Raw genomic sequence first — 24374 nt, forward strand, 5'->3', positions numbered from 1 at the left:
TTACTAAAATCAGCATGAATTAGGACAGATAAGAATCTCTGTCAAGAGCAAGCTCCGTCTCTGCCCTTCTCTATCAAACGCAGCGGCTCTCCAGCATCCAGGGCTGAGGCCTCCATCATGCAGGAGGTTTCATTCTGCTGGCCACAGAGCAATGCCATGTCTGCTGCCAGTGCACTGTGGCAGTAGCCCATCCATTGGGAGAGGTTCTAGGCATATGTAGCTTGCTGCTCTCAGACACAATCTCTGGGTCTTATCAGAGCTCTGCAATCTGGAAGCTGTCTTGCCTGTTGCCCAGCATGGCGCTGTTGGGGGCTTGAAGTGTGCCAGAGATTTACAGGAACCTTTGCTTCCATTAACAGGCCTCCCAGTGAGCCAGGCCAAGGAGACGGATCACCCCACCAGTGCTGGCCTTACGAGTGCCGAAGCTCTGAAGGATGGCTTTGGAAAGGTGAGGGATAAGGACAGGGATGAGCAGACTTCCTTTCCAGTGACTGTTTAGTGCTAGGCCCAAACTGTCCCTGAAAATCATAATCTTCCACTCTTGGGGGGTGGGGATTCTCTTGGGAATATATTTGACAGCTACAGAGCAATTGCTTGGCTATTTCCAGTGGTGGCAAGGTCACTGGTTTGGAGATGGTGCTAAGGTCATGCCAGAAGCATTCTTTATGTGCAAAGGCCCTTGTAGAGAAGTTCTGAATGGCAGAGCAAGCTACACATCAGTGAATGTGGGCAAAGTGCATCCTGGGAAGCACAGAAGCAAGGATTCTAATGCTGAGTGTAAGCAAGGGTGCAAAATAAAATGGGAGAGTTTGATTTTTCCTGGTTACCTTTCTTGCTGTATCTCACAGCCCTCTCATTCTCAATTTTTCCATGCATTAACATCAATGTTTCTGCAACTTGTTTTCATGTGACTCCTCTTTTTGGCCGCACGGTCTCCGAGAGCAGCTGAGTCCTTCAGAAGCCAGAAGTGAGAAACAGCTGCAATTCCTGGCCATGAGTGTTAAGCAACAGCTACTTACCCCTCCTTGCTGCGTATTGCACATGGTTTTTATTCTCCTGCCATGGCCTGTAGGAAGGGAACTGCCTGCTCACTGATCACGTAGGCTCTTCATCTGTCTTGGAGCACTCCTGTGATTTTCTTGCTTCAAGCAGGGCCTCCTGACACAGGCTGAGAAACAGTACCTTGGAGCAGTGGGAGGTTATGGCAATAAAGTGTTCCACCTCACTGTGTGTAATTGCCAAGGTGAGGACAGGAGACATTCTTCAGAAACCATTGGTTTCTGTGCCACTGTTATACTTGAAGTTCTTTGGGATAACAAAGAGATGTTACCCAGCTCCAGCAAGTTTTCTGGTCCTTTCCATTGTCACCCTCCACTTCCAAGCTCCTCTTTGGTCCCTGCAGGCTTTAGCCTACCGCCTGTCAATGGCACAGCTTCCAGTGTGCAGAGGAAACACCCTGGTAGTGCCTTGAAGAAGAAGGTCTTGAGGAAGCAGGACAACGTGCCCTTACTGCCCAAGAAGCCCATCATCCATGGAGACGGCAGCTTCCCACGCAACTCCTCAGGTAAGCCTGCTCCACAGCAGCTTTTTCCTGCACCGGTTTTCCTTGCACAAGGAGCACAAACTGCCTCCTGATTCAGCCACCACAGCTGGGATCTTGGGTTCATAGCCTGTGCTGAGAATGAACAGCAAATCTACTCTTGAGTTACTCCAGCTCGGCAGAACTGGAGCAGTTGGTTCTTATTGATCCATTGGAAAGCTGAGCTGCATAAAGTAGTGGTAAAGACCTAAGCTCTGGCTTTTGCCCATCCTGATAGAGCAAACTACAGCACTGGTGCCAGGAGGCAGCTGTAACTGCAGGGATGAGCTCGGGGCAGTCTGGCAGGGTGTGCTCACTGTGCACCTACGAGTACCACCACGATCAATTGTCCACTCTCCATCTTGGCCCTCTGCCTGTGCTGCTGTCCGCCTCTGCAGCCAGCTTTCCTGCTCTCCCAGCAAGGGTTGTCTCTGCATGGCAGTCAGCCACTTGGTGCAGCCGTGCTGCTGCTCCCAGAAGTGCCCAATGGCTTCTCGCCGCTGCCATCCCACGGCCTGCAATGCCAAGAGGGAACAAGCAGCGCCTCCTGTGTCACCCCACCCAAATACAGCGGCCTGTGTAGCAGGTGACAGCCAGGAGGGGCTGCCTGGTGCTCCCAGGCTGTTTGCTGCCCGCAGTGAATACACAGCACATAGTCCCTAGTGGCTCTTGCCTCTCCTGTGAGGGCAGCCTGCCTGTGCTATGATCCTGAGTAGGGTGAGAGAAGAAGAAGGGAGCTAGGAATGATACTTTGAGTGCTCTTTTCTAGTGATGCTACTTCCATGCTCACAATTGACCAGAACTAGCCTGACGTGGCTCCCCATTCCTATTGAATATATATGTGTACATCCACATCCTTCTGCAGTGACACCACTGATGGCAGTGACAGGGGTACACCAGTGACAGCCAGATTAGCTCCCATCTGAATATTTTTGATGTTACACTTCCTCCATACTGTGTGAGAACATGCAGGGTAGCACAAAACTTCTACAGATTCTAGAGCAGTTCATCTAGATTCTGTGCAATATTTAAACTCCATCATTTGAGACAGCTCAGATGTTTCCTTGTACACATTAGAAAACGACCTGTTGAGTGCATGACATGAAATTGATGATCAAGAGTCCTTTGGATGACAAGTGGGTTTCTTAAGAAATGCATTTATCATCTGAATTTTCTCATACCTTGTAAACTGACTATCAAGAGATTGTGTCTGCCAACAATTTGCATCTGTATTTACGTATTCTTATCATCAATTTGCATTTGGAAGGCTTTTTTATCAACCATCTGGGCTAGAGATTCCATTTTTCCACAAGAGAAAGCTTAGGCTTGCACAGTGTGCACACAAGTCCATTTGAGGACAAACAAATTTCACCTCAGCATCTTTCAAATACAGCCAGTGTGTACTTTATTGAAATAGTAAAGATTCATGATGCTTGGAAAGAACAAAATCCATGAACTACTCCCTTCCCAAGAGCAGGCTGAAATGTAAGTGCACTCAGCTGCCCTCTGTCTAGAATATTTGAAGCCAATGGGAACAGAGGCGCTGTGAGGTGTGAAGGGTCAGGTATCGCTGTTCCCTGGTAGCTGCTCTGAGGGGATTCAGCCGGGCCCAGCAGGACTCGCTTGTTCAGGCTCGGCTTGGTGCTGTCACGAGGCAGCTGCAGGTCTTTCCTCAGGGAGTTGCAGAGTGCCTCTGTCCTCAGGGCTCGGGGAAATCAGGGCACTGAGACAGGAGAGGCAGCTGAGGGGTCCCTCGTGGGGAGCAAGTCCTGCTGGTGGGCACTGTCTCACAGGGAGTGGGAGCTCTGCGGCCTCAGGAACGTGCCGCTGGCTGTGGTACCTGTGGCACTTGGGAGCTGGCGCTGTGTGGGCAATTGTCAGGTTGAGCCAAGGAGCTGTGCCCAGCTGGGGGGGCTGGGAGAAAGCAAGGAGCCAGAGAGCAGGGAATTCTCTGAGCCAGTGCCAGTTTGTACCTCATGGAAGCCTGGCTGGGAGATGGGGCTGCAGGCCGCTCCATGGCGGGGTGCCTTGCCCGGGGCTGCAGCGCTCATGGCTGACCCTCTCCTTACAGTGACCCCGCAGACGGCCACTGGTGCCGAGCGCCGAGAGGAGCCGCTCCGTGGGAAGGGGCAGAAGGACGGAGCCTCTTTGGAGCCACAGCAGTCCTTGCTCGAGGCACTCTCCTTGCTCAGCAGCGATGACTGGTAAGAAAGGCCCCGTTCACTCTGTCTCCCTCTTAGCGTTAAGGTAGGTTAGGAGAGCATCTTGCTAGTGCCTCTGAGCCCCAACAGCCCAGAGGGCCGAGGGGCACCAGTGAAACCACTCCAGAGCAGAGAGAGGATAAAGATTTGAGAGCAGCCTTTTCTTGGCCTTGGTCTGCAGCAGTGCTCCAGCTGCAGCAGGTCCGTGCTGTTTCCTCGCTTTGCCTGCTGCTCTGTGGGGCTGCAAAGGAAATCTTGAGGGAAGAGAGAAAGCTGTGGGACAAGATGATTTGCTGGCTGAAGCCAGAAGCAGGATGGCAGCAGTTTGGAGTGTAGAGATTTGGGTGCCTCGGGGCCCAGTGGGACTGAGTAAGATTTGTCTCTGGCCCCACTGCTGGCAGCAGTGGCAGGAGTCAGGGTCTGCCTGTGACCTTCCGCATGTGAGTCCCAGGAGCAGCTACAGGGAGTTCTTCTTTCTGAGAAATGCACTGAGTTGTGCTATAGAGTCACTCAGCCTGTCATTAGTCCTGAGGGGCTCATGGCAGAAGAGAAGGAAAAAGAAATAAAATCCTCTAGGAATCTTGCACTTTTGCAAGTCAACTCTTTCCTTCTCACTGCTTCATATGGGCCTGAGATGTTTTGTCAATACTCACAATGTGTCCCAAACTTAGACACTGACAGAAGGAGGCCTGTAGAGGCCCAGAGGTGATAACCCCACAACTATTAGGTGATATTGGTTGTCTTTTTGATGTCTGGGTTATCATCTACTCACTGCTGGATGCTTCATTCACCCTGGGATAAGGACTCCATTCACCCTGGGATAAGCATGAAAAATCTGCTGCAATGCATCTCCTTGTGCAGTCGCCTTTGCTCTGCCCTGTCTCTTCTGCTTTCTCTTCCCCATTTCTGTTTGGTGCCCTGTGAGGTGCAGAGAGCTTCTGCAGCTGTGGGGGGGTCCGGGTGACACTCAGGGATGCCCGTGGCATCGGCCGCCAGCCCTGCGCTGCAGCCCCGATGCATCACGCGCCTTCCTGTAGCTCAGGTCCTGCCCAAAGCAAGTGCTGAGAGAGGGAGTTGTTTGCACCTTGTAAATAACATGTTGCTGCTGTTTTAGGTAGGGGCTTTTGGGAAAAGCTAGACTTTCAGCTGTTCTTGCCCGGGTGTGGAATCTTCTGGGGCATCCTGCTGCTTTCCTGGAGACTGTGTGAGGTGGAGTGGAGTGGGTGACAGACAGGCCTAGATTGCAGAGTGGAAACTCAGCTACAGAGTGCCAGTGCAGACTCTCACTGCTGAACTGCCTGCTGGAGCTGGCAAAGAAGGAAAATGCCCCAGACACAGCCCAATGGGACTGTGTCTCAGGGACAGGTACAGGGAGGTGACAAGAAACAGCAGCATGGCACGGTCTCACAGCCTCCAGGAAGCACTGACATAGGGACTTCATGTGCCAGAGACTTCAGAAAGGCTGTCTTGTTAAACGGCCACAAATGAAGACTCTGAAAGCCCTCTATTTGCCTCTTGGATTTGTGTATGCTTTTGACAGCCACAGCAACCTGTGGCAGCGAGTTCCACGATTTCATCAAGTACTGCTTGAAAAGCACCTCCCTTTGTTTGACTGAGCCACCAGCCTGGTAAATTCAGAGGGTGCTGCCTAGTTCTTGGGTGGAGAGAAAGTCAATCTTTTTGGTACTTGCCTTTCAGGGAGCTGAAGGAGAAGGGACTCTTCAGCATCAAACACCTGGCTGAGTCCCACTCAGAAGTCCTTCTTTGTAGACTTCGTGAGGTTTGCTTGGCACTTACCAACGAGGTAAGAACATTGTTCTGAATCGTCCTCCGTGCTTCTTACACGGTGTGTAGAGTAGATATGTGCTTGTTCACCTCCCTGTGTGCTCAGGAACTGCCTTCATTTCTGTTTCTAGACCTTATCTTTCTCATGTCTGTCAGCTCTCTATAGGATCTGTGAGCACATGTAGCTCTATTTACTGGTAGGTCGGGCATCTGACACTCTCCTCTTGGAGCGAGCTGCCATTACAATGCAACGTGCAAATGCAGAAGCGGAGACACTAATTATGTTATTTGCTGCAGTCCAAATCTCTGCCCAAGCTGTAATTCAACACTGCCAATTAGTCTGTAGACTTGAGCCTGTGTTTTCTGTTTCCTGGCTGAGGGCTTCAACTGCTGCTGTTGCTTTTTCAAACAGGAGCAAATGACTCTTTTGTCTTTATGACTTGTGCCTTTATGGCTTGAGAGCAGCCCTTGCTTTAATTTGTTTCTTTGTTTTTTGAATAAAAGGGCCTAAAACCAAAGCAGTGGACATTCCAGAAGAGTTAAGTAGAACACTTTAAGTGAAATAATATGTTTTAGGCCTGCAGGAAGCAGGCCTGAGGCATAGCTCAAGTAGGTGCCAGAGTTAAGTGCCTTTCTGTGCTTGTGCTCTTCTGCTCTGCCTGTGCTTTTGTGTTCCCCTGGACACAGCGGGAAGTGTTGTCATTTCCTGGGACTTTTGTCTAAGGCAACTGGTTTTCTTTTCAAGGTGATTCTTATGTTTCCCCTCATGACTTCCCCAGGTGACCAACCTTCGCTCAAAGGTGTCTTACTCTGCAATCGTCACTCTTGGAGAGCTCTTTGTGACCTTGCAGAAGGACATGGACTCGGAGGTGGATGAGGTTGCTCGGGTCCTTCTCCAGATGGTGTGGAACTCCCCAGAGTTTGTTCAGAAAGCAGCCAGTCACACCCTGGGAGTCATGGTGGAGCATGTGACTCCTGCACGAGCAATGACTGCTCTCATGGACAGTGGAGTCCAGTAGGTTCTTCTTCTCTTAGTGATATTCTTCACCTTCTATTGTGTGGGGGGGAGAAGGGCTGAGAGAGAGAATGGGAATGGTGGGAGGGAAGGGTCCTGTATCCTGCATCTTCTGTGATCTCAGTGACTTGATTCTCCAATCAACCTCACTTCTTTCCTCTTGTCACCTATTTCTGCCCTCGTGCAGCCCTTTAGTTGACAGAATCACAGAGCTGTAGAATATGCTGAGTTGGAAGGGGCCCATCAGGCTCATCGAGTCCAGCTCCTGCCCTTGCACAGAACAAACACGCCAAGGGTCACACCATGTGCCTGAGAGCGTTGTCCAAAGGCTTCCTGAACTCTCTCAGGCTTGGTGCTGTGACCAGTACCCTGGGGAGCCTGTTCCAGTGCCCAGCCACCCTCTGGGTGAAAAACTTTTTCCTGATATCCAAGCTCAACCTCCCCTGACTCAGCTTGCTGCTGCTTCCTGGAGTTCTCCCAGTCTGTCCGAGTTGCCTAGATGTGGTGAATGGTGGGCAAGTGAAAGTGCCTGCAAAGGCTAAGGATAGAGCCCTGTGGTTTTGTGGGAAGAGGGACAATTGCAACTGCAGCTGTGAGCGCTCTTTGATATTTCACAGCCCTAACCACAGAGGCCTTGGGAAAAACCATGCATCCTCATTATGCCATTCACTTGAGAAGTAAGGAGGGTTCTTGCTGGGGCATGGAGCACATGGGGGAGAACGTGCTGGGTGTGGCACAGCCTGCACAGCAGGTGCAGCTCCTGCCAAGAGGAGTCTTGTAGGACTGTCCTGGCCTTAGAGGCCCACTTGCTATTCAAACTGATGTCTCATGTTAGCCTTGAGATGATGAATCACTGTACAGGCACCTTCACAGGCCGACTGCCATGGGACAGCTGAAGCAGGTGCTGCCTTAAGTGTTGGTGCTGGGCCTGATAGTGCCCAAGAGACACTGTCTAGAACAGGACAAGCTGGCTAAACTGACTGCCACCCTTTCCTCAGCTTTGGAAAAGGGGGAAACGTTCAGATGTATCTCTCGCCAAGCCTCACAGAAGAAACTGGCTGCATTGCAGAATATTCTGCAACTTCATGTCCCACAGCGTGTTTTCCCTGCATTTGTTTCTTTCCCAAGGTCTGCAGATTTGGGGGTAAATGGGTGCAAATATCCTCAATCCTGCTGCGGCTGTCTGTGTAGTGGCTGGCTCCTGATGGGTCAGCCTGGGTTGTCTTTAATTTCCCTCTTTCTCAGAGTGAATTTGGGGAAAGACATTGAGTATCAGATAGTGCAGGGAGACTGAATTCCTCACTCTTGCTTGCAGGCAGTCCTTCTGTAGAGTGCTAACTTTGTGTTTCTCTGCGGACAGAACCTTCTACAGGTGTCCCAAGTGTCAGGGAGAACCCAGGCCTCCTTCCCCCAGCAATGACAGGGAGCATGCTCTGGCCAAGGCCTGCGCTGTGTCCCTCTGCTCCCTGTGCCCCAGTGTCCGCTCTCTTCTTCCCAGGAGCCGCCACGTCCAGGTGCGGAAGTGCGCGGCCCAACTCCTCCTGTCCTTGATGGAGAAAACTGGAGTCACGAAGCTCGCAGGAACGCCCAGGGCTGAGAGGCTGGCGCACGCGGCAGGGACGCTTGCTCAGGACTGTCACGAGGACACAAGGTAATGATCTTCATTTCACCTCCTAAAACAGGAAAACTGTTGGGTGTCTGGCTGTAAAGGGCAAAACCACAAAAGAGTGGAAGCTAAAGGAAATATCAAGTTCCCTCACTGTGTGGATGAGGTTCACAGAGTCACGGAATACGCTGAGTTGGAAGGGACCCATCAGTGTCATCGAGTCCAGCTCCTGTCCGTGTGCAGGGCCCCCCAAGAGTCACTCCATGTGCCCGAGAGCATTGTCCAAAGGCTTCTTGAGCTCTGTCAGGCTTGGTGCTGTGACCACTGCCCTGGCTTGTCTGGGGAAATGACTGTGCTGGGGAACCTGAGGTTGTCCCGCAAGAGGGAGCATTGCCAACTTCCTGGGACTTGAATGATTCTTTCCTGAGATCAAAAGAGCCATCAGATGAGCCAGTCAAACAGTTTTACTTGGCCTTAGGTGCACAAGACAAAGCCAAAATGTTGTCTAATGTTCATCACTGAAGGATCGCATACATCTATTTCTCATTAACTTAAGACTTTCCTAGAAATATTCCAGGGGTCTTTAGCCAATGTATTCAGTCTTTCTAAACCTCTTCTGCAGATTTCTATAATGCTCTTATCTGTGGCTGAATGACCTCCAAATTGCTTCTTGAAGAAAACTGTGGTTTCCTAGTGGCAAAATCAACCCAAACCACCCAAATCCCCTCACTTTGAGGATTCAATTCCCATTAATAGCTGCCAAGAACGCATGAGCAACTAGCTGTCCCTGTGCATACATATGGTATAGAATAATCAAAAGCAAGCATGAGGCATTTGGTCCTGGCTTCCCTGCCAGTTAAAGAAAGGCAAATTACTGTGCAATGGCAGCAAGACACTGCTAATAAGCTCTGACTCAAAGCAGAGGTGTTTTGCTTGTTCCCTGGGATCCTTCGATGCCACAGAAGCGCACCCACAGTTTCAGAGTGAGATTGTATTTTTCTGTTGCCCCACGTTCTCCTCTTGCCTCTTGTGTTCAGCTGACAGCACTGTGCAGTGACAAGTGGAGGTAAACCTCTCTCTTTGCTGAGTAGGTAATGCCTTCTCATGCAGGTATGGCAGCTGCTGAGTTTAAGGTATCAGCTTATTCTGTTAATGCTCCTCCTTTGTTTGTTCACCTTCTATTCTTTCTTTCTTTCTTTCTTTCTTTCTTTCTTTCTTGTTTTAGGCATTATGGACAGGAGATGGTGAAAATGATGCTGAATCACCAAAAATTTAAAAGGCTTTTGGAACAATCTCTTTCCACCCGTGACCTGGAAGATATTCTGACAAGAATGAAGAAGAAAGTAAGTGCTTGGTAGGAGAAATGTCTCCTTTGTGCAAGTATTGCCACTGCTGATATGAGATCAAACAGACCTAATCTTATCTCATTCCTTTCCTGCCAAATCATTTTGCTCCTGGGAATGAACTATTGATCTGTAGCCTGTTCATCTGCAGAGCACAAAGGAATTGATAATATTAGGGGAAAAGTGTGGTATTGGATATTTTGAATATTGGCCACAAACAGGGAAGGGAAAGAGGAGAAAATGGGTTTACATTTAAGCATAACCCCCCACCCCACTATCCCTACTCTGCCCCCAGTGACGCAATTAAGTGAGAACAGTGCTTCTGGAGATAACAGAGTCTTTGCAAAAGACACAGGAAGCAGTAGTGCCAAGAAAATTTCCAAATATACAAAAGATGTCCCAGTCAATCCCAATTCCTACAATTACTGTCTGTCTTCTGGGAATACTGCCTTGCTGTCATGCCCTGTGCAGCTGGAAGAAGCTTGGTGAATTCAGCAGCATCCAGTGGAAAATCATTTGTTTGCCTGGGGTATTTTTATTCTTTTTACCTACATTATAGAAGGGAGTGTGCCTTTGTGCAGCAACAGGGAGAGTGAGTGTGGAACCAAATCAACTTCCAACACAATGGGCCAACCTCCAAAGAGTCCAAATTTTTCTGCAGCTTCCTTTAAGAGCATTAGTTCCCTACCAGTTTGCATTATTCCCATTTATGCTCAAGAGGAATGCATTTGGGATTTTAGACTGCTGCTCAGTATGGTAGCAGCCATAACCTGCCATGGGCTATTGAAAACAAGGAGTTGGCATCACTGAACCTCTGGCCTATTTCCTTCTGTAAGTTCGGAAAGGTTTGCCCAAGCCTTGGTTGCAGTGATCCTGGTTATAAGTTGTGTTTTAAACAGGTAATTTCCTATTTTACATTCTAAAGATCCATGGGGTTTCTTTATGCCTTTGTAGGGGATGGAAACGCAGAAGGATGAACACCCATCTGTCGAGAAGCCTGTGAAGAAGAGGAGCGATGGCTCGAAGAAGCCCCAGGCCACATTGCCTTCTAGTAAACGGTACTGAGCACTTTAGTTAGATGTGACAAAGCACATGGCAAGCTTTACATGTCTCTTCCTCAGGAAAATCTTTCTGGTGGAGATGACCTGTGCCAGAGATTGTTTCCTTTCCCTACAAATGCTCTATCATAAAAAATGTCTCCTTCTGCATTACGCTGAACACAACTTCTCTGGAAGGGTTTCCACAAAAAATGGGCGACAAAAAGACACCCATTGGTTGCAGCTCAGAAGATCCAGTGCAGTGGCAAGGACAGTGCTGTGGAGGCTGTGAGAGGGCCATGTCTCCGCTGCCTCACTTGGGACAAGTAAATTCAAGCAGGGTTTTTTTCCTCTGAGAGCAGTCTTTTTCAGATGGGTGTTTTGATGAGAAGTCCCAGTCTAGAAGCAAGATGCCGTTCCCCAAAATAGCACTTCCCATGCATGTGGTTTGGCCTTCCTGAGTCATGGTTTTCTTACCCTCAGACAGTACCAAGATGAGTAGTAAGTAGCAAGCCAGTTCCTGAGCAACTTTGGTCAACAGGTGTCTCAATGTGGACGTTTTGTCTTGACATTCCTGTCCTTCATACTGTTTGCTTGATGGACAGCATGTTTGGTTTATTTCCCCCTGTGCTGCAATCAGCATTTGAGACAGGAATTTGGTCCTTGCTGTCTCTTCCTGCCAGTGGGAGAGCTACTTGTACCTGTTGTCCTCTGATAACAGAGGGGATTTATTTAGCTCTGTCATGCTCAGCGCTGGCAGGAGAGTGACCACATGCCTCAGTAGCGTAGTCAGGATCTTCCCATGCTCAAGAGAGTTGTTCCCAGTGGGTTTGTTAAGCTGTGGATCTAGTCTCTAGGGAAGCAATCATGTGAGCGTAGTGCTGGGATGTCTGGCTTCTGTTTTTATCCCTGTTACGGATTTTCTGGATCCTTCAGATATGCCCCTATCCATCTGTTCAGATGCATCTGAGCTACTTTTCCAGATTGTCATGCCTGCTGTAGAGACACTTCTCCAGAGGGATGAGTTTCCTTATTAGAAGACGCACACCTCCCTTACGATGAGGCATTTAAACATGGAAGTAGCATCTCTCTTTCCTCACAAAGCAGTGCGACATGTGTACCTGGGAAGCCGTCTGGAGAGAAGTGAGATGCATCTCATCCTTGGTTTTCCTGAGTAAGCACTGGTGAGAATGTTGCTTGCAGATTGTCTCCTGTAATGATTGTCATGAGGTCTCCCGTTGTTTTTCAGATCAGGATTTTCTAGCTTGAAATCACATCATTAGGAAACCTCTCCAAGATGTTCTGCTCACAATTAACTGAAGGTATGATCACCAACAGGTCCGCATTTGGTTTTATTTTCCAGGGTGAAGTCTACCTCTGATGGACGCCGCCTACGCCGCCCAAAAGCCCAGGTCACGTTACCTCCGGCTGTGGAAGAAACGGAGCCGCTCCAGAAGCTGTACAATCTCCTGGAAGCCAAGGAGTTTAAGACACGGATGGAAGGAGTGGCACTCCTCCTAGACCTGTGCAAAAGCCGCCCCCAGCTCGTCTCCACTAACACTGTCCAAGTATGTAGGGTGTCTTCATTGTTCCTTTCCTTCAGCTCCTTTCCCAAGCCTGTAGCAGGCAAGTTAATTCAGTGTGTCTTGGCACTACATCCTGGCTGTGTGGGACAGGCTGCTGCCTCTTACCCTGAAATATTTAATTCAGGTCCACGCTTCAGGACAAGTTCTTTCAGTCCAGATGTATTTGTCTGGCAGGTGCCTATTGATGCTGTTCATCAGATGAGGACAGAGTTTTCTGCTGGTGTAACTTCTGCTGTCTCCTACTCCCACTTGGGTTAAGTGAAGGGAATCCAGCCACTGAAAGCGTGGCAATTATTCTCTAGACAAAAAAATGGGTTTGGATGGGGAAGAGAAATATCAGGCTGGGCAGGTTTAAACCAATTTTTTTTGAAAGGATACTTCTGTAAACTCCGACTTGTCTTGCACAGGCACAACTCTGGTTACTCGTTTCCATCGGCATCCCTAGTCCTCTTGGTAAAGACGGTGCTCACCCTTCTTGGGGGGGTCTTTTTTCTCTTTGGAAAAGGAGGGAAATGGCTAGGGACAGATCTCTTCCTTCTCCTCCCAGTAGCTGCTTTTTCCCTTTGTCCAGAAAATGGTGCCTGATAATGTGGCTGTCAAGGGACTGAACCTGCTCTAATGAGAGCGGTCCAGCACATTAAATTTCAGAAGTCTACCTGCTGGGTAGACAATTGGTCTGGATCCTGGAAGAGTTGATCAGAGCCCTGCACTTCTCCAGACACAGGTTCTGAGACAGATGGAACAAAACCTGGATCTCCTCCAGCCATAGTTTTGGCAAAATCGTAACTGCCCTCAGAACTTGAGGCAACTGTGTAGAAAAAGGGGCATTGTAAATATCTGGTTGCATACTTCGAAAGCAAAGATACCATTTTGCATCAATAAATGGGATGAATTTAATGACTGAAATGTGGAGAGAAACACCATAGGAACTATCCTGTCCCCACCCAAAGCTCTTCAAAATATATGAAAATCTTTCAACCAGCATGAGGTTGCGCAACCATTCCAGTGAGTGGCCCACAGGAAAACAGGGAAATTGTGCAAGCAAGTGCTGACCTGACAGGAAGGATCACTTTCATCTTTTACATTGCTGAGTGCTCACTTCTGCGTCCCTTCCTCAAACAAGGACATTTTAATCCAGCTTTCATGTTGTTTGTTCTCTTCACAGATTTTTGATTATTTTGTCCCGAGACTTGGTGATACGCACAAGAAAGTGAAGCAGAAGGCGCTGGACGTGCTGGCTGAAATCGTAGGCATCCTGAAAGATGGCTTAAACCCGGTGATCATCTGTCTGGTTGAAGGAATAACAAACAACCTAAACTCAAAGGACCCCGGGGTTTATGCCGCAGCTGTGAAAGCGCTGGAAGAATCCATGGCTCACTTAGGTAAGGCTGAGCCCTGGCATGGACTCTCCTCAAGTGTGTCTCTGCCTCTGCGAGTCAAGAGAACGCTGAGTGCCTTGACAGCTGTTGTTGTCTGTGGAAACCTCCAGCTGACATCCACCAGAAGCTGTGCAGGTGCAGTCCTTACGCACCAGTCCCCCACCAGGCTTGAATGTGCATCAGCATTTCCCAAAAGTCCCAGGAGCCCTTGGCTCTGTGCTGCTTGTCTGAAGAGGAAGTGCTGGACTACAGCTTTGCTGGAATTCAAGGCCAAAGGGATTTTTGGAGTTTGCCTGGGCCCCAGTTGACTTCCCAAATGAATAGCTTTGCTGTTGGCATGAAGGGACAGCGGCGCATCAGAACCTCTGCAGAGCAGCCTCCTGGAAGGCTCCACATCATAGGCATTAGCTTCATTAGGACAGCAGGATCAGTTCTTTACTGCATGCTTGCATGAAGATCATTTGGGACCTCCTTTTTGTATCTCATGCAGGAAAGGAGCTCTTAATAATACCCTGCTACTGAAACCCACACTGGGGTGTAGCTCTGTAGTGGTTCCCAATGAAGCAGATTGCCTGCTTTGTCACTGCCAGCCCTGGTGACCCTGTGAGGGACCACAGTTCATCCCACACACGTTCTGTCTCCAGGAAAAGCTTGCCTTGGCTTATTAGAGTGGTAGGACTCGAGGCTTGCAGGCCAATGCAGGCAACAGTAAATTCAAACATGACCCCCAAAACCGCGACAGATAGGCACAAGGAAAACCAAAATACATACGCCGGTCAAGTATTGGGAAATCAGTTCATTTTCCAGTCTCTCTGCCAAGATCTGATTTCACAGATGTTACAGAACCCCACAGGCTACTGAGGCACTGAGCACTAATAGCTCTTGTATGAGTAACTTGGAGTCTTGTCCCTAGATCCACACAGGTAACCTGACAATTTAAAAACAGCTTATCCTTCAGGTGGGAATGGAGGTGTGCATTTTGGAGCCTTCTCACCCTTTTCCATAGGGGAGAGAGAAGATCACCTCTGCAAAGCTCTGGGATGCAAAACCTTTTCACTGCTTACGTGTGATTGAAGTCTTGAGGTCCCTGATGTGAAATGTTTAACATAGCTCCTGGTACAGCAGACAACTCTGGATTTAAAAAGTGACAGGAGAGCTTTTCTTTTGGAATTTAAAATCCTCCCAAGTAGGCTGGAAGGAAAGAAGAAAAGGATTCAAAAATCGGCAGGAATTTCCTTTCTTTTACAAAATGTAGTTGCCCCTGCCCTTTCCCACCCCACTGTCCTTTCTCTTATGACCTCAGAAGAGAGAGCAGAAATGTGTGTTTCCCTTGTAGATAAAGTATCCCTGATGAAAGAGTTCAGCCACCGCAGGAGTGAACTGAAGGGCCAAGCTCTGCTGGATGTCACGGAGCATCTCTCAGGTATGGCCTCCCCTTCTAAGGCAAGAGGTCTTCCGAGGCAGAATTTACAGGGAATGCCAGTGAATAGACACTAGAGTGGCTCCTCCAAATCAGGAGGTGCTGAGCTTGTCCCTCCTGCCCAATACCCATGGAAGGTGTATTGGGCAGGTTTTCCCTGGCTGCTGCAGAGGTGTGCAGCATCTGAGATGGGGGCGGCACTCGGCCTCGGGGCTGAGCTCTCACTGGGGCATCTCAGAAGCTGCCTCCAGGAAAGGGAGGGGCTAAAAATTCCCAAGCTGGCTCCTCTCTTGGAAGCTCAGGGACAGCTCTGATCCTTTAGGGAAAATGGTGGCAAATGCTGTTTCAGGGGATCGGTTTGTTTTGTCCTCACAGAATTCTTGCTTTGCTCTTGGAAAGTTTTGAGGCGGAAGCCTGCAGTGCCTGGGGGTCACAGCTTAGGTCCAAACTCAGCACACATGTTAGAGGCACGGATTTTGTGCAAGGCAGCCTTTGGGGGCAGAGGGGCAGAAGCAGAGTGCTGAGGCTCCCTGCCTGTGCTGTGGAAGTGCCATTGGACTGAGCATTTCAGGGTGTGCAGTCAGGGTCTTCCTATGTCAGCGCTGCCCAAAATGCTCCAAATGCAGCTGATAATTGATTGCTCAGAGGAGCTTGCTATGTCAGCAATAGCCAAGGGATGGAAAAATGATAACCTCAATATATACTAGAGAAGACAGTGTATAGCCTTGCTTTATTTATAGCCTTGCTTTAGCGGGGTCTAAATCCACTGCTAATTAAGCCAGGTCACAAAAACGGAGTCATCCTTTTTATTAGAAATCTCTCAATTTCCTCTCTAAAGTGCCTTTCAAACCTTCAGCAGTGGGTTTAGACAACTTCTAAATGGAAATAAACAGCAATTTGACATTTTGGTCATTCATCATGCCGGAAACAGATTGTGGAATGATTTAGTAAAGGTGTGAAGTCTGCCACAGGTACAAGGCTCGGATCTGGAGAAATTAGTCCTGAGGGCTTGGTGGTTCTGTTTTGGGGATGTTCAGCTGCTTTGCCCATTTCTGGATCATGGGGCTCTCACTGTTATTTCACTGATCTTAGCCAGAGAGACTCCCAAAATCACAACTAGAGGTAGATCCTTGTTTGCATTAAGGCTGGTGGTTAAGAAGTTTGCGTCTCTCTTCCGGCAGCGCTTGTGGGATGGGTTTATCCCAGGAGCCCCGAAGTCGTCCAGCGCTACGCCCTGCCCGTGCTCTGGTCCTTCCTGGGGAACAAGGCGCTGCCTGTCCGAAGCGCCAATGTCCGCACTGTGGTCACCAAGCTTGCCTGCGCCCTCTACAAGGTGATGGGCGCCAAGCTGAGGAAGCATGCTGCCAGCCAGCCTCCGCATGTGCGGGAAAACCTCTCCGACATTTTGGGCTGGTGAAGGCTCGATGACCTGCAGGAAGATGACAAAGTGCTGAGTTGGACACCTCCGGACGTGACTTCTTAGCTGTGCCAAAAAGGACAGAATGCAAAGGAAGGGTGTGCACCTGCCCCCGCTCTCTCCACCCCCCTTCCTAGTCGTGGCATGGGGTGCCTGAAGCAACTTCCAATTGAGGACAAGGTGAAGGCTGAGCATGGCTCAGCCTCACAAAGAGGTAAGGCGGGAGCTGGGCCGCTCTCTGGCGGGAGGAAGGCTCTTGTGCCAGCCTAGAGAGCCTGGGCACATTGCCAGGGAACAGTTCTGCCCTGCATGTGCCCCCTGCACTGAGCTGTGCTGCTCCCAGTGCCCCGTGGAGCTGTAGGGCTGCTCAGCTGTGGGGCCGGGAGAGGAGCAGGAGGGTGCGTGTGCAGCTGAGCCATTCCTGGAAAGCACAGGCCTCTGGGCTCCCTGCTGTCCCAGGGCAGCCCAGAGGCCAGGCTGTTCCTGTGCTGGCTCTGTGCAAGTGGGTCAGGGTGTCTCCCTGGTCTGCCTCAAGTGGCTGCTGGCAGGAGCATGTTTCCCTGTGCAGCTCTTTAGAAGTTTCCAGGGAATCTCTCACATGAAATACTGTAGCTTCTGATGCTTTATGTTGGCATTGTGGCCTCTGTTATATTTTGTGTCTCCACTTTGCAGGACTGACTGGCTACACTCTTGCGAAGAAGTTTACCGTGGAATCTCCCTCTATGCTCCTTCCCTCCAAGCCATTGCCTCCCATCCAGAAGAGCTCTCCTTCTTCTAACACAAACAAAATAAGTAGCAGAGAGCAGGGGAATGGGGAAAATGGCACTAGCTACGATGAAGACAGTAGAGCAAACCAGGAGTTGAGTACAGAGGGAAAAGGATGGAAGGTAAGGAAATGAAGCTAGAGTCCTGTGTGAAAGGTTTTCAGTTTATGTGCTGTAGGCAGAGCTCGGAGACCTTTTGCTGTGGTGTGAGGCCAGGGAAGCAGCTGAGCAAAGGGAGAGCTCAGCAGGACACTGCACTTCAGGCTGTCTTTGCAGTGGGTGTGTTGTGCAGGCTTCATGTCCTCAGCGAGTATCAATAGCAGGGGAGGTCTTTGAATGGTTTCTGGCTCTCTTGTGGCTCCTGCTCTGTCTTATGGCTGAGAAAACACCAACAGGCAGTCAGAGCAGCTGAAGTTGGCCAATCTTGTGAACCAATCCTTCTACATTTAGTAAACTACGGGTATGTGTGAACCATCTCTGTGTCTTGGTGCTGTTCTCTGTCAGCTGTGTCCGGTTTGGACGGAGAAAGGTGTTTGCTGGAACAGGCAGTCCTGCAAAGTCAGTTCCAGGTTGTGTCAGCTTTTGAGTTGTACAGCCATGCCCTTGTGCCCAGTTGTCTCTGATGCTATTTCTAGACTTCATCAGCTTCTGGGCAGCTTTGTGCATTCTGGCACGGCTTTGTCCAGAGGGAAGGGATGGCAGGTGGCCATGGGGAGAGCAGCCCAGAGCCCACCCCCACGATTGCCTTTGCAGCAGGGCCAGGACCTGCAGTTGTTTTGGGTTTGCCGTGGGGTGCAGGAGGAGGCAGATGAACAACAGCTTTGGTAAACAGAATGTCCAACCCAAGGCTTGTGTACTTGATTCCAGCCTTGCTGAGAAAGAGCCCAGCGTATCCCTGAGAGGAACTGATCCTTCCACTGAAGTTTGAACAGGGCCTGATTTGGCTCTTTAGCTGTGCCAGGGACAATGGGATACTAAGGAAGGGTGTGCATCTGCCCCCGCTGCCTCCACCCCGCTTGCTGGACATGGCATGGGGGCCCTGGAGCAACTTGGGCAGGCAGAGGCCTTCCAGAGAGCAGCAGGGCAGGGAGCTCAGCAGAACTTCCTAAATGCCAGTGAGCCTGAGATGATGGATGTGTGGGAGCTGGAGAGCACCGAGCATGCCCAGAGCTCAGCAGCATCGGGGCTCAAAGGCTGCTGGGGAACTGTACGAGGGAAGGGAAGCAGCAGCAGAAATGAGGGGCTTGAGAAAAGCAGGTTTGGACATCCTGCAGGATGGCTTTGTGGGGACTTGGCTGGAGATCCGCACTGGCTGTTAGGTGCTATAGGGACAGGGAGAGACTAGGGATCCAAGGCCATTCCCATACGACCCAAAAGGCCAGTGGAGGCAGTGGCACCGCAGAACATCCTGGTGCCAAACATGTGGATGCCATCTGGGAATGTAGCCACATTTCCAGAGAAGTGAGCACAGGGATAGCGGTGGCAAATGTGGGACATGGCCTCTCCCTCACCACTTCCCTTTCCATTCCCTGTCCTAGACCAAGCTGCTCCATTGACATCTCTGCCAGGTCTCAGCTAAGAGCATGGCTAAATGTCTTCAGGCATGAATGGGGGCAAGGCTGGATGCTTGATCTGAGGAGTACTGTGTTCTACTCTTTGCAGGCTTCCTTGCTGTGTTCCAGTGGTGGGGATATGAAGAAGGGATCATTGGGACCACCTTTGATCCCCCCAATACGCAAGGCAGTGAGTCCCCCTGTGAGCAGTGCGGCAGCGTCTGTCCCAAGCTCTCCGCAGCTGGATTTCCAGGAGTCCCAGGAGATGAGGTAAGCCAAGGTGTCTGCTGCTCCAGTGTGCTGTTCCCCTCACGCTTCCCATCTCATGAGGTTATTTTCCACAGTCATCTCTCCCTTGTATTTAGGCAAACCTCAGTGTATTCCCCATTTTGCCCATCTGTGGTGATCCAGCACAATGGCAAAGCCAACACCATATGCCCTAAGAGCAGAGGTGGTTGTGGGGAAGAGGAGGCAGGGCTTAAGAGCACCTCAGAACAGGTCCTCTGCTGGACTTGGCTACTGATTCCCTCTGTGGTGTTTGTGCTGTCATTTGGGAACTGTATTGCATGGATGTGGATACTGCGGTTCTTTGAATACTGTGATCCTTGCCTGTCAACTTCTGCAGCCATGAGGATATGTCAGGGCAAATATTGGCTACTGAGGAGGTGTCTGCAAATTCAGGTGCTGCTCCTGTAAATGTCAGGTGTGACTTCTCTGTGCCTGGGCCTCCACCGTGAAACCAGAGCCCAGATAAAACTTGGGGTACAGATGTATCATCTGATCGATGTTTAGTATTTCGATCTGGGCTTAAGATCAAAGAGGGCAAGGTGCTAGAGAAGAGTTATAGGACTGTACCTGATGCAAAGATATTGGCTTGGATATATGTGTGAGAAAATGTAGCTGTCAAGCTTATCCTAGTGACAAGGATAAAGCAGGAGTCCCAGAAGTATCATTCCAATTGAAAAGCGTCCGTAGGGCTTTTAAAGTGCAATCGGAATGTCCTTACCTAGCAGCTGAGTTGGAAAAGGCCTTTTTGTCCTTGAAAGAGCAAGGAGGTGTACTGTCATTCTCAGGAGAGAGCAGTGCTATGGCCCCATGTAGCCCGAGACTGTCACCAGTGTAAGGCATGAGCAGGCAAAGTCAAGCTTGGGCCGGAGAACAAAAGTAGCTGCCCTCCATACAGACTTGTGTCTCAGCTCAGCAGCTCTTGCTGCTTCACAGAGGCTGTAGGAGCCACTTGGCTGCAAAAGGAGAGAACTGGGCAGGTCTGATGCAAGTTGAAGAATGACTGCTGTGTTTCAGCCGGAGCTTGGCAAGCTCTGTGGGACTCCAGCACCTGAAAGCTTAAGGACAATTCCTCAGCTTTGCATCGTGTTGGGTTTATGTGTTGCATTTCCTCCTTCATCAGGGGGACCATGCTAAGAAGGTTTGCCTCCTTTGATGCTACACACATTCCATGCCCTTCTCTTTCTACCTCCTCATATGTTCTTTTGTCCTCCCTTTTCTCAAGGCCAAGATCCAGCAGCCGAAGCAAAGAGAAGAACTCTGAACATGCAAGTAGGTACAGGGCATGTCTGTCCTAAAATGACCATTGGAATGCTGACCCAGGGGTGGCATTGTGACAGTTTGGTTGAAAACCATCCTGGTTTAAATGTCTTCAAATTCCTTTCAATTCCTTGATGGGCTCAGTGGATTCTCCCAGAGCTTGGTCACTGGGAGTATGCTCCGGTGGTGCAGTGAAAATTACTCCAGGAGCTGCACTGGTACCTTGGGGCTCGGGAAATGCGCCACAGGAAAAGAAAACATTCCTCTCCATCCTGCACATGCCTTTCATCTCCCTGCACCCTTTCTAAGGTCATAATTAGTAGAGAAAAAAAGACATTTAGCATGAAAGGAGAAATGTTCCCACTCCTTCCTCCTGCCTTTGAAGGAAGAAGGAGAACACCTTCCCTTGGGGCAGTTTCTGCGCTGAACCCTTTGAGATCTGAAGGAGATTCATGGACATTGCCTGGTTTTGCATGGGGAGAAATAGGGAAACCTCCTTAGACAGAAAGGCCTTGTGAATGTTCCAGTTAAGGGGAAGGAGACTTCCAAATGGATGCAGCCTATGCAGGATCAGAGTTTGTCATCCTCTGACAGCACAAGCCTAAAGCCACCTATGGCAGGTTCACGATAGCAAATCTCTTCCCCGACTCTCTCTGCCCGTGTCAGTATTGCAGGCTGAGGCTGGGGGAGGAGATGCCTTCTGCCTTGTCCCCCGTCCCTGCCTTGCCTGATCCCTGACAAGAAGAGTTGTGCCAGACCAAATGAGGTGTCTGGTGCATGTGTGTCAGTCCCTGCTTTCAAGTTCAAAGCCTCAATGCCAGGGTTGTTGTTCCTTTGCCATCTCTGGGCATGGAATGATAGGAGAGATGAGATTTGAAGAAACAATTTTGCTGATGCAGAAAAACGATTTATCATTGATGGAGGCCTGTACAGAATGATTAGTTCTCTGAGTTTCAAAAGCTCCATTGGAGAGCATTTCAGATTAACCTGCACCATGCCGTTTCCATTAAGAAAATTTTGAATTGTCAGGATTAGCGAAGATCAGAAATGTTTTGAGGCAGGTCATGTTTATGTAGGGTTTGGGTGTCTCTGCAGGAAGGAAAGCAGGGAATAAACTCCTGGAGCAACAAAGCAGAGAAAGCTGGGACGTTTGCATGACCAATGTGTTCCCTACAGATATGGGCTGCTTGAATAGTGGGGACATGTAATGGGGATTGCAAATCTTCTTTTGCTTCTAACACGTGGTGCCATTGTTTGTGTCCCAGCACTGCCTTTGTTGTAAAGAGAAATAAAAACCACCAAGAAAACCCAACCAAGAACTGAGGGGGAGTTACAGAAACAAAGGCCTTGAAAACTGGCTTGGGAAAGCAATTACTTCCTAGGTGGAATTGTCAAATTCTAGAGACCCCTGTGGGTTGCCAACTGTTTGGAAGGAAAGGGATCCCCAAGTAGTGGATGAGCCATGAGCAGCACAGAAGCAAAGTAGTGGAATCTCTCTCTCCCTTCCTGCCAGCTCCATACAGTTCAGAGCAATTATAGTGATGCTAGTTTCATGAAAAATAAAAACAAAGTGATCTTCTCAATAATAAATAACCCCTCGAGTGCCTCACCCATTAGTTGTGGTGATTGTAAAGGTGGGAGTTCAACTAACTCACTTCTTCCCTTGTACCTGATCTACAGCTTCTTCTGAGTCTACAACAAAAACCCAGAGGAAGAAGGGAAAGAGTTCATGGTGTGTGATAGGACCTGGGATGCCTCTGTTCCCAAGGGAACTGGCTGAACTTTTTGGCTTGAAGACTGACGTGCGGAAGCCCGGCCTTGGCAGTGCAGGTCTCCGCTCGCAGCCTGCTCAGGGGGCCTTGGCCCAGGAGCCCCGGCAGGGGCAGCTGAGCAGCGCTGCCCCCGGGGTCACTGCCAGGGAGCACAAGGTGAAGGCTGAGCATGGCTCAGCCTCACAAAGAGGTAAGGCGGGAGCTGGGCCGCTCTCTGGCGGGAGGAAGGCTCTTGTGCCAGCCTAGAGAGCCTGGGCACATTGCCAGGGAACAGTTCTGCCCTGCATGTGCCCCCTGCACTGAGCTGTGCTGCTCCCAGTGCCCCGTGGAGCTGTAGGGCTGCTCAGCTGTGGGGCCGGGAGAGGAGCAGGAGGGTGCGTGTGCAGCTGAGCCATTCCTGGAAAGCACAGGCCTCTGGGCTCCCTGCTGTCCCAGGGCAGCCCAGAGGCCAGGCTGTTCCTGTGCTGGCTCTGTGCAAGTGGGTCAGGGTGTCTCCCTGGTCTGCCTCAAGTGGCTGCTAGCAGGAGAGTGTTTCCCTGTGCAGCTCTTTAGAAGTTTCCAGGTGGTCTGTCCCATTAAATACGTAGCTTCCGATGCTTTAGGTTTGCATTGCGGCCTCTGTTATATTTTGTGTCTCCACTTTGCAGGCGTGACTGGCTACAGTCTTATCAAGAAGTTTTCCTTGGACATTTCCTATGTTCCCTAACCGACAAAGCCCTTGCCCCCTGTCCAGAAGAGCTCTCTTTCCTCGAGCTCAGGAAGAAGGTGCTGCCTGTCCGAAGAATGTTTGAAGATTTGGATTTATACGTTAGGCTTTGTAGTTACAGATGTACATATGTTCTGACATGTAGATGTAGTTTGAATAAATGTGTTGTCATTTTATCTTTTAAATTTTGAAACTAGATTTTCAACAGTATATATTTTATTTTGATTGGTTTTGTTTGTTTTAAATAAAATAATTTTTAAAAAAAACAAGCCGAGAATGTGAGACCTGCTAGCCTAGAGGTTGTCAGAGTGCAGCTGACTCAACGTGCCACTGTCTCACGGTATTCTTTCCTCACAGCGCCTCTCCTCTTCCTCTTTTGCCATGTTTTCTTCATGTCATTTGTGCTGCTGTTTGTTATTTAGCATTACAATGGGGCCACCTATTACCATGTTTGGGGGACAATGGACCCAGAAGATCCTGTGTAGTCTCCAGTTTTCTGCCTCGATCTATTCTGTGCTCACAAAAGGCCTGAGCAAAGCAACAAAGAGAATGTGCCCAAATCCCAAAGCTTTGCTCCTTTGCAATGTCAGACGGATCTGGCTCAGAGGTGTCTTCAATCACAATTCCATAGGTAAGAAGAGGACGTGTATTTCACTGGGAAAAGAGGCACTGCTTTGGAAAAGGCATCTGTATGTATATTTACCCAGGACAGCAGTCCAACGGCGTTGTTTGCAACTTGTTTGCAGAAGGATGAGCGGACTGTGAGGTTATTGAACAGGTGACAAGGGTTCCTCAAATCTGTACCCTAGCCTGGGTGCCATTCAGCCCAGAGTTATGGGGTTATGGCGTAGTACATCCCACACATATTCTGCCTCCAAGAAAAGCTTGGCTTGGCTTAATCGAGTGAAATAAATAGAAGAGCAATGAAATGGACATTTAAACTCGTCACTTTAGAGTGATTCTCCTGCTTTCCAATGTCAGCCCTGTACCTCATGCTCCCAAGGCTTGTTACGAACGAGTGTTTGAGATTGCTTAAAAATTCACTGTCAAGGTTATCAGTAAAACCAGATTGAATATGTCCTAGGTTACAGTGTAAGATGCAACCAAGAGTATGTATTCTATTGTCACCTTCACAAGCTGTTAAAACAGATGGGGCTGTGTTTGTTATCTCCTACCATGACTCATCCTGGATAAATCCCTCTGGGGGCTATCTCTGTTTAATGGGCAATCAATGACCCACCCCATGACTCACAGAATTACATCAGCCCATTGGGAGATGCTCCACCCAGGGGGAGGAGCCAAGCATTCCCACCTGGATATAATCAGGTAGGATTGAAGCACAAGCAGCTCTTCTCTACTGGATTCCCAGAGGATAAGAGCTACTACTGGACCCTCTTCTGAAAACCAGAGTCTTCTACAGGATCACTGCTTCAATAGGACCACTTCATCTGGGCTCCTACCACCACCCTGACTAACAGGGTGTCAGGTTGTATCCTGACTCTGTCAGTGTTCTTGTACTATTGCAATTATTTTAATTTTCCTATTAAATTGCAGTTCTGTCTTGTGATCTCTCACTGGTTTGTTTTCAAACTAGTACAGAATGTTAAGTAACAGCTCAACAAAATTTGTTGGCAACATTCACACTATTACTTACTAGTCCTTTAAG

At 49.4% G+C, this 24374-nt stretch overlaps 1 protein-coding gene and 2 long non-coding RNA genes across 4 annotated transcripts; all 3 read left to right on the forward strand.

The window, feature by feature from the left end:
- The first annotated feature begins 3639 nt into the window (after nucleotides 1-3639).
- LOC125322577 lies at nucleotides 3640-6385 on the forward strand. The gene is made up of 3 exons (XR_007202101.1): nucleotides 3640-3783; nucleotides 5479-5584; nucleotides 6345-6385. It is a non-coding gene; the product is annotated as an uncharacterized LOC125322577 (long non-coding RNA).
- A 153-nt stretch (nucleotides 6386-6538) lies between these two features.
- On the forward strand, nucleotides 6539-9452 carry LOC125322537. Its single transcript, XR_007202063.1, has 3 exons — nucleotides 6539-6580; nucleotides 8079-8231; nucleotides 9412-9452. It is a non-coding gene; the product is annotated as an uncharacterized LOC125322537 (long non-coding RNA).
- A 45-nt stretch (nucleotides 9453-9497) lies between these two features.
- Nucleotides 9498-15174, forward strand: LOC125323409 (TOG array regulator of axonemal microtubules protein 2-like). Of its 2 annotated transcripts, XM_048298345.1 has the most exons (5): nucleotides 9498-9529; nucleotides 10484-10587; nucleotides 11930-12134; nucleotides 13318-13534; nucleotides 14868-15174. In XM_048298345.1, the coding sequence occupies exons 1-5, from the start codon at nucleotides 9518-9520 to the stop codon at nucleotides 15026-15028; spliced, it is 699 nt and encodes a 232-aa protein (XP_048154302.1). In that variant the 5' UTR covers nucleotides 9498-9517; the 3' UTR covers nucleotides 15029-15174. The 2 variants fall into 2 exon arrangements, with proteins under 2 accessions (XP_048154302.1, XP_048154301.1); XM_048298344.1 differs by lacking the exon at nucleotides 14868-15174 and having other exon boundaries at nucleotides 13318-13909.
- The last annotated feature ends 9200 nt before the right edge of the window (nucleotides 15175-24374 follow it).

This window comes from Corvus hawaiiensis, chromosome 3 (genome assembly GCF_020740725.1).
Source record: "Corvus hawaiiensis isolate bCorHaw1 chromosome 3, bCorHaw1.pri.cur, whole genome shotgun sequence".
NCBI classification, from domain to species: domain Eukaryota; kingdom Metazoa; phylum Chordata; class Aves; order Passeriformes; family Corvidae; genus Corvus; species Corvus hawaiiensis.

Coding starts and splice junctions, on each gene's coding strand:
- LOC125323409 (XM_048298344.1), top strand. Junction 10,588..11,929: donor ACATTGCCTTCTAGTAAACG/GTACTGAGCACT, acceptor TTTATTTTCCAG/GGTGAAGTCTACCTCTGATG. Junction 12,135..13,317: donor TCTCCACTAACACTGTCCAA/GTATGTAGGGTG, acceptor TTCTCTTCACAG/ATTTTTGATTATTTTGTCCC.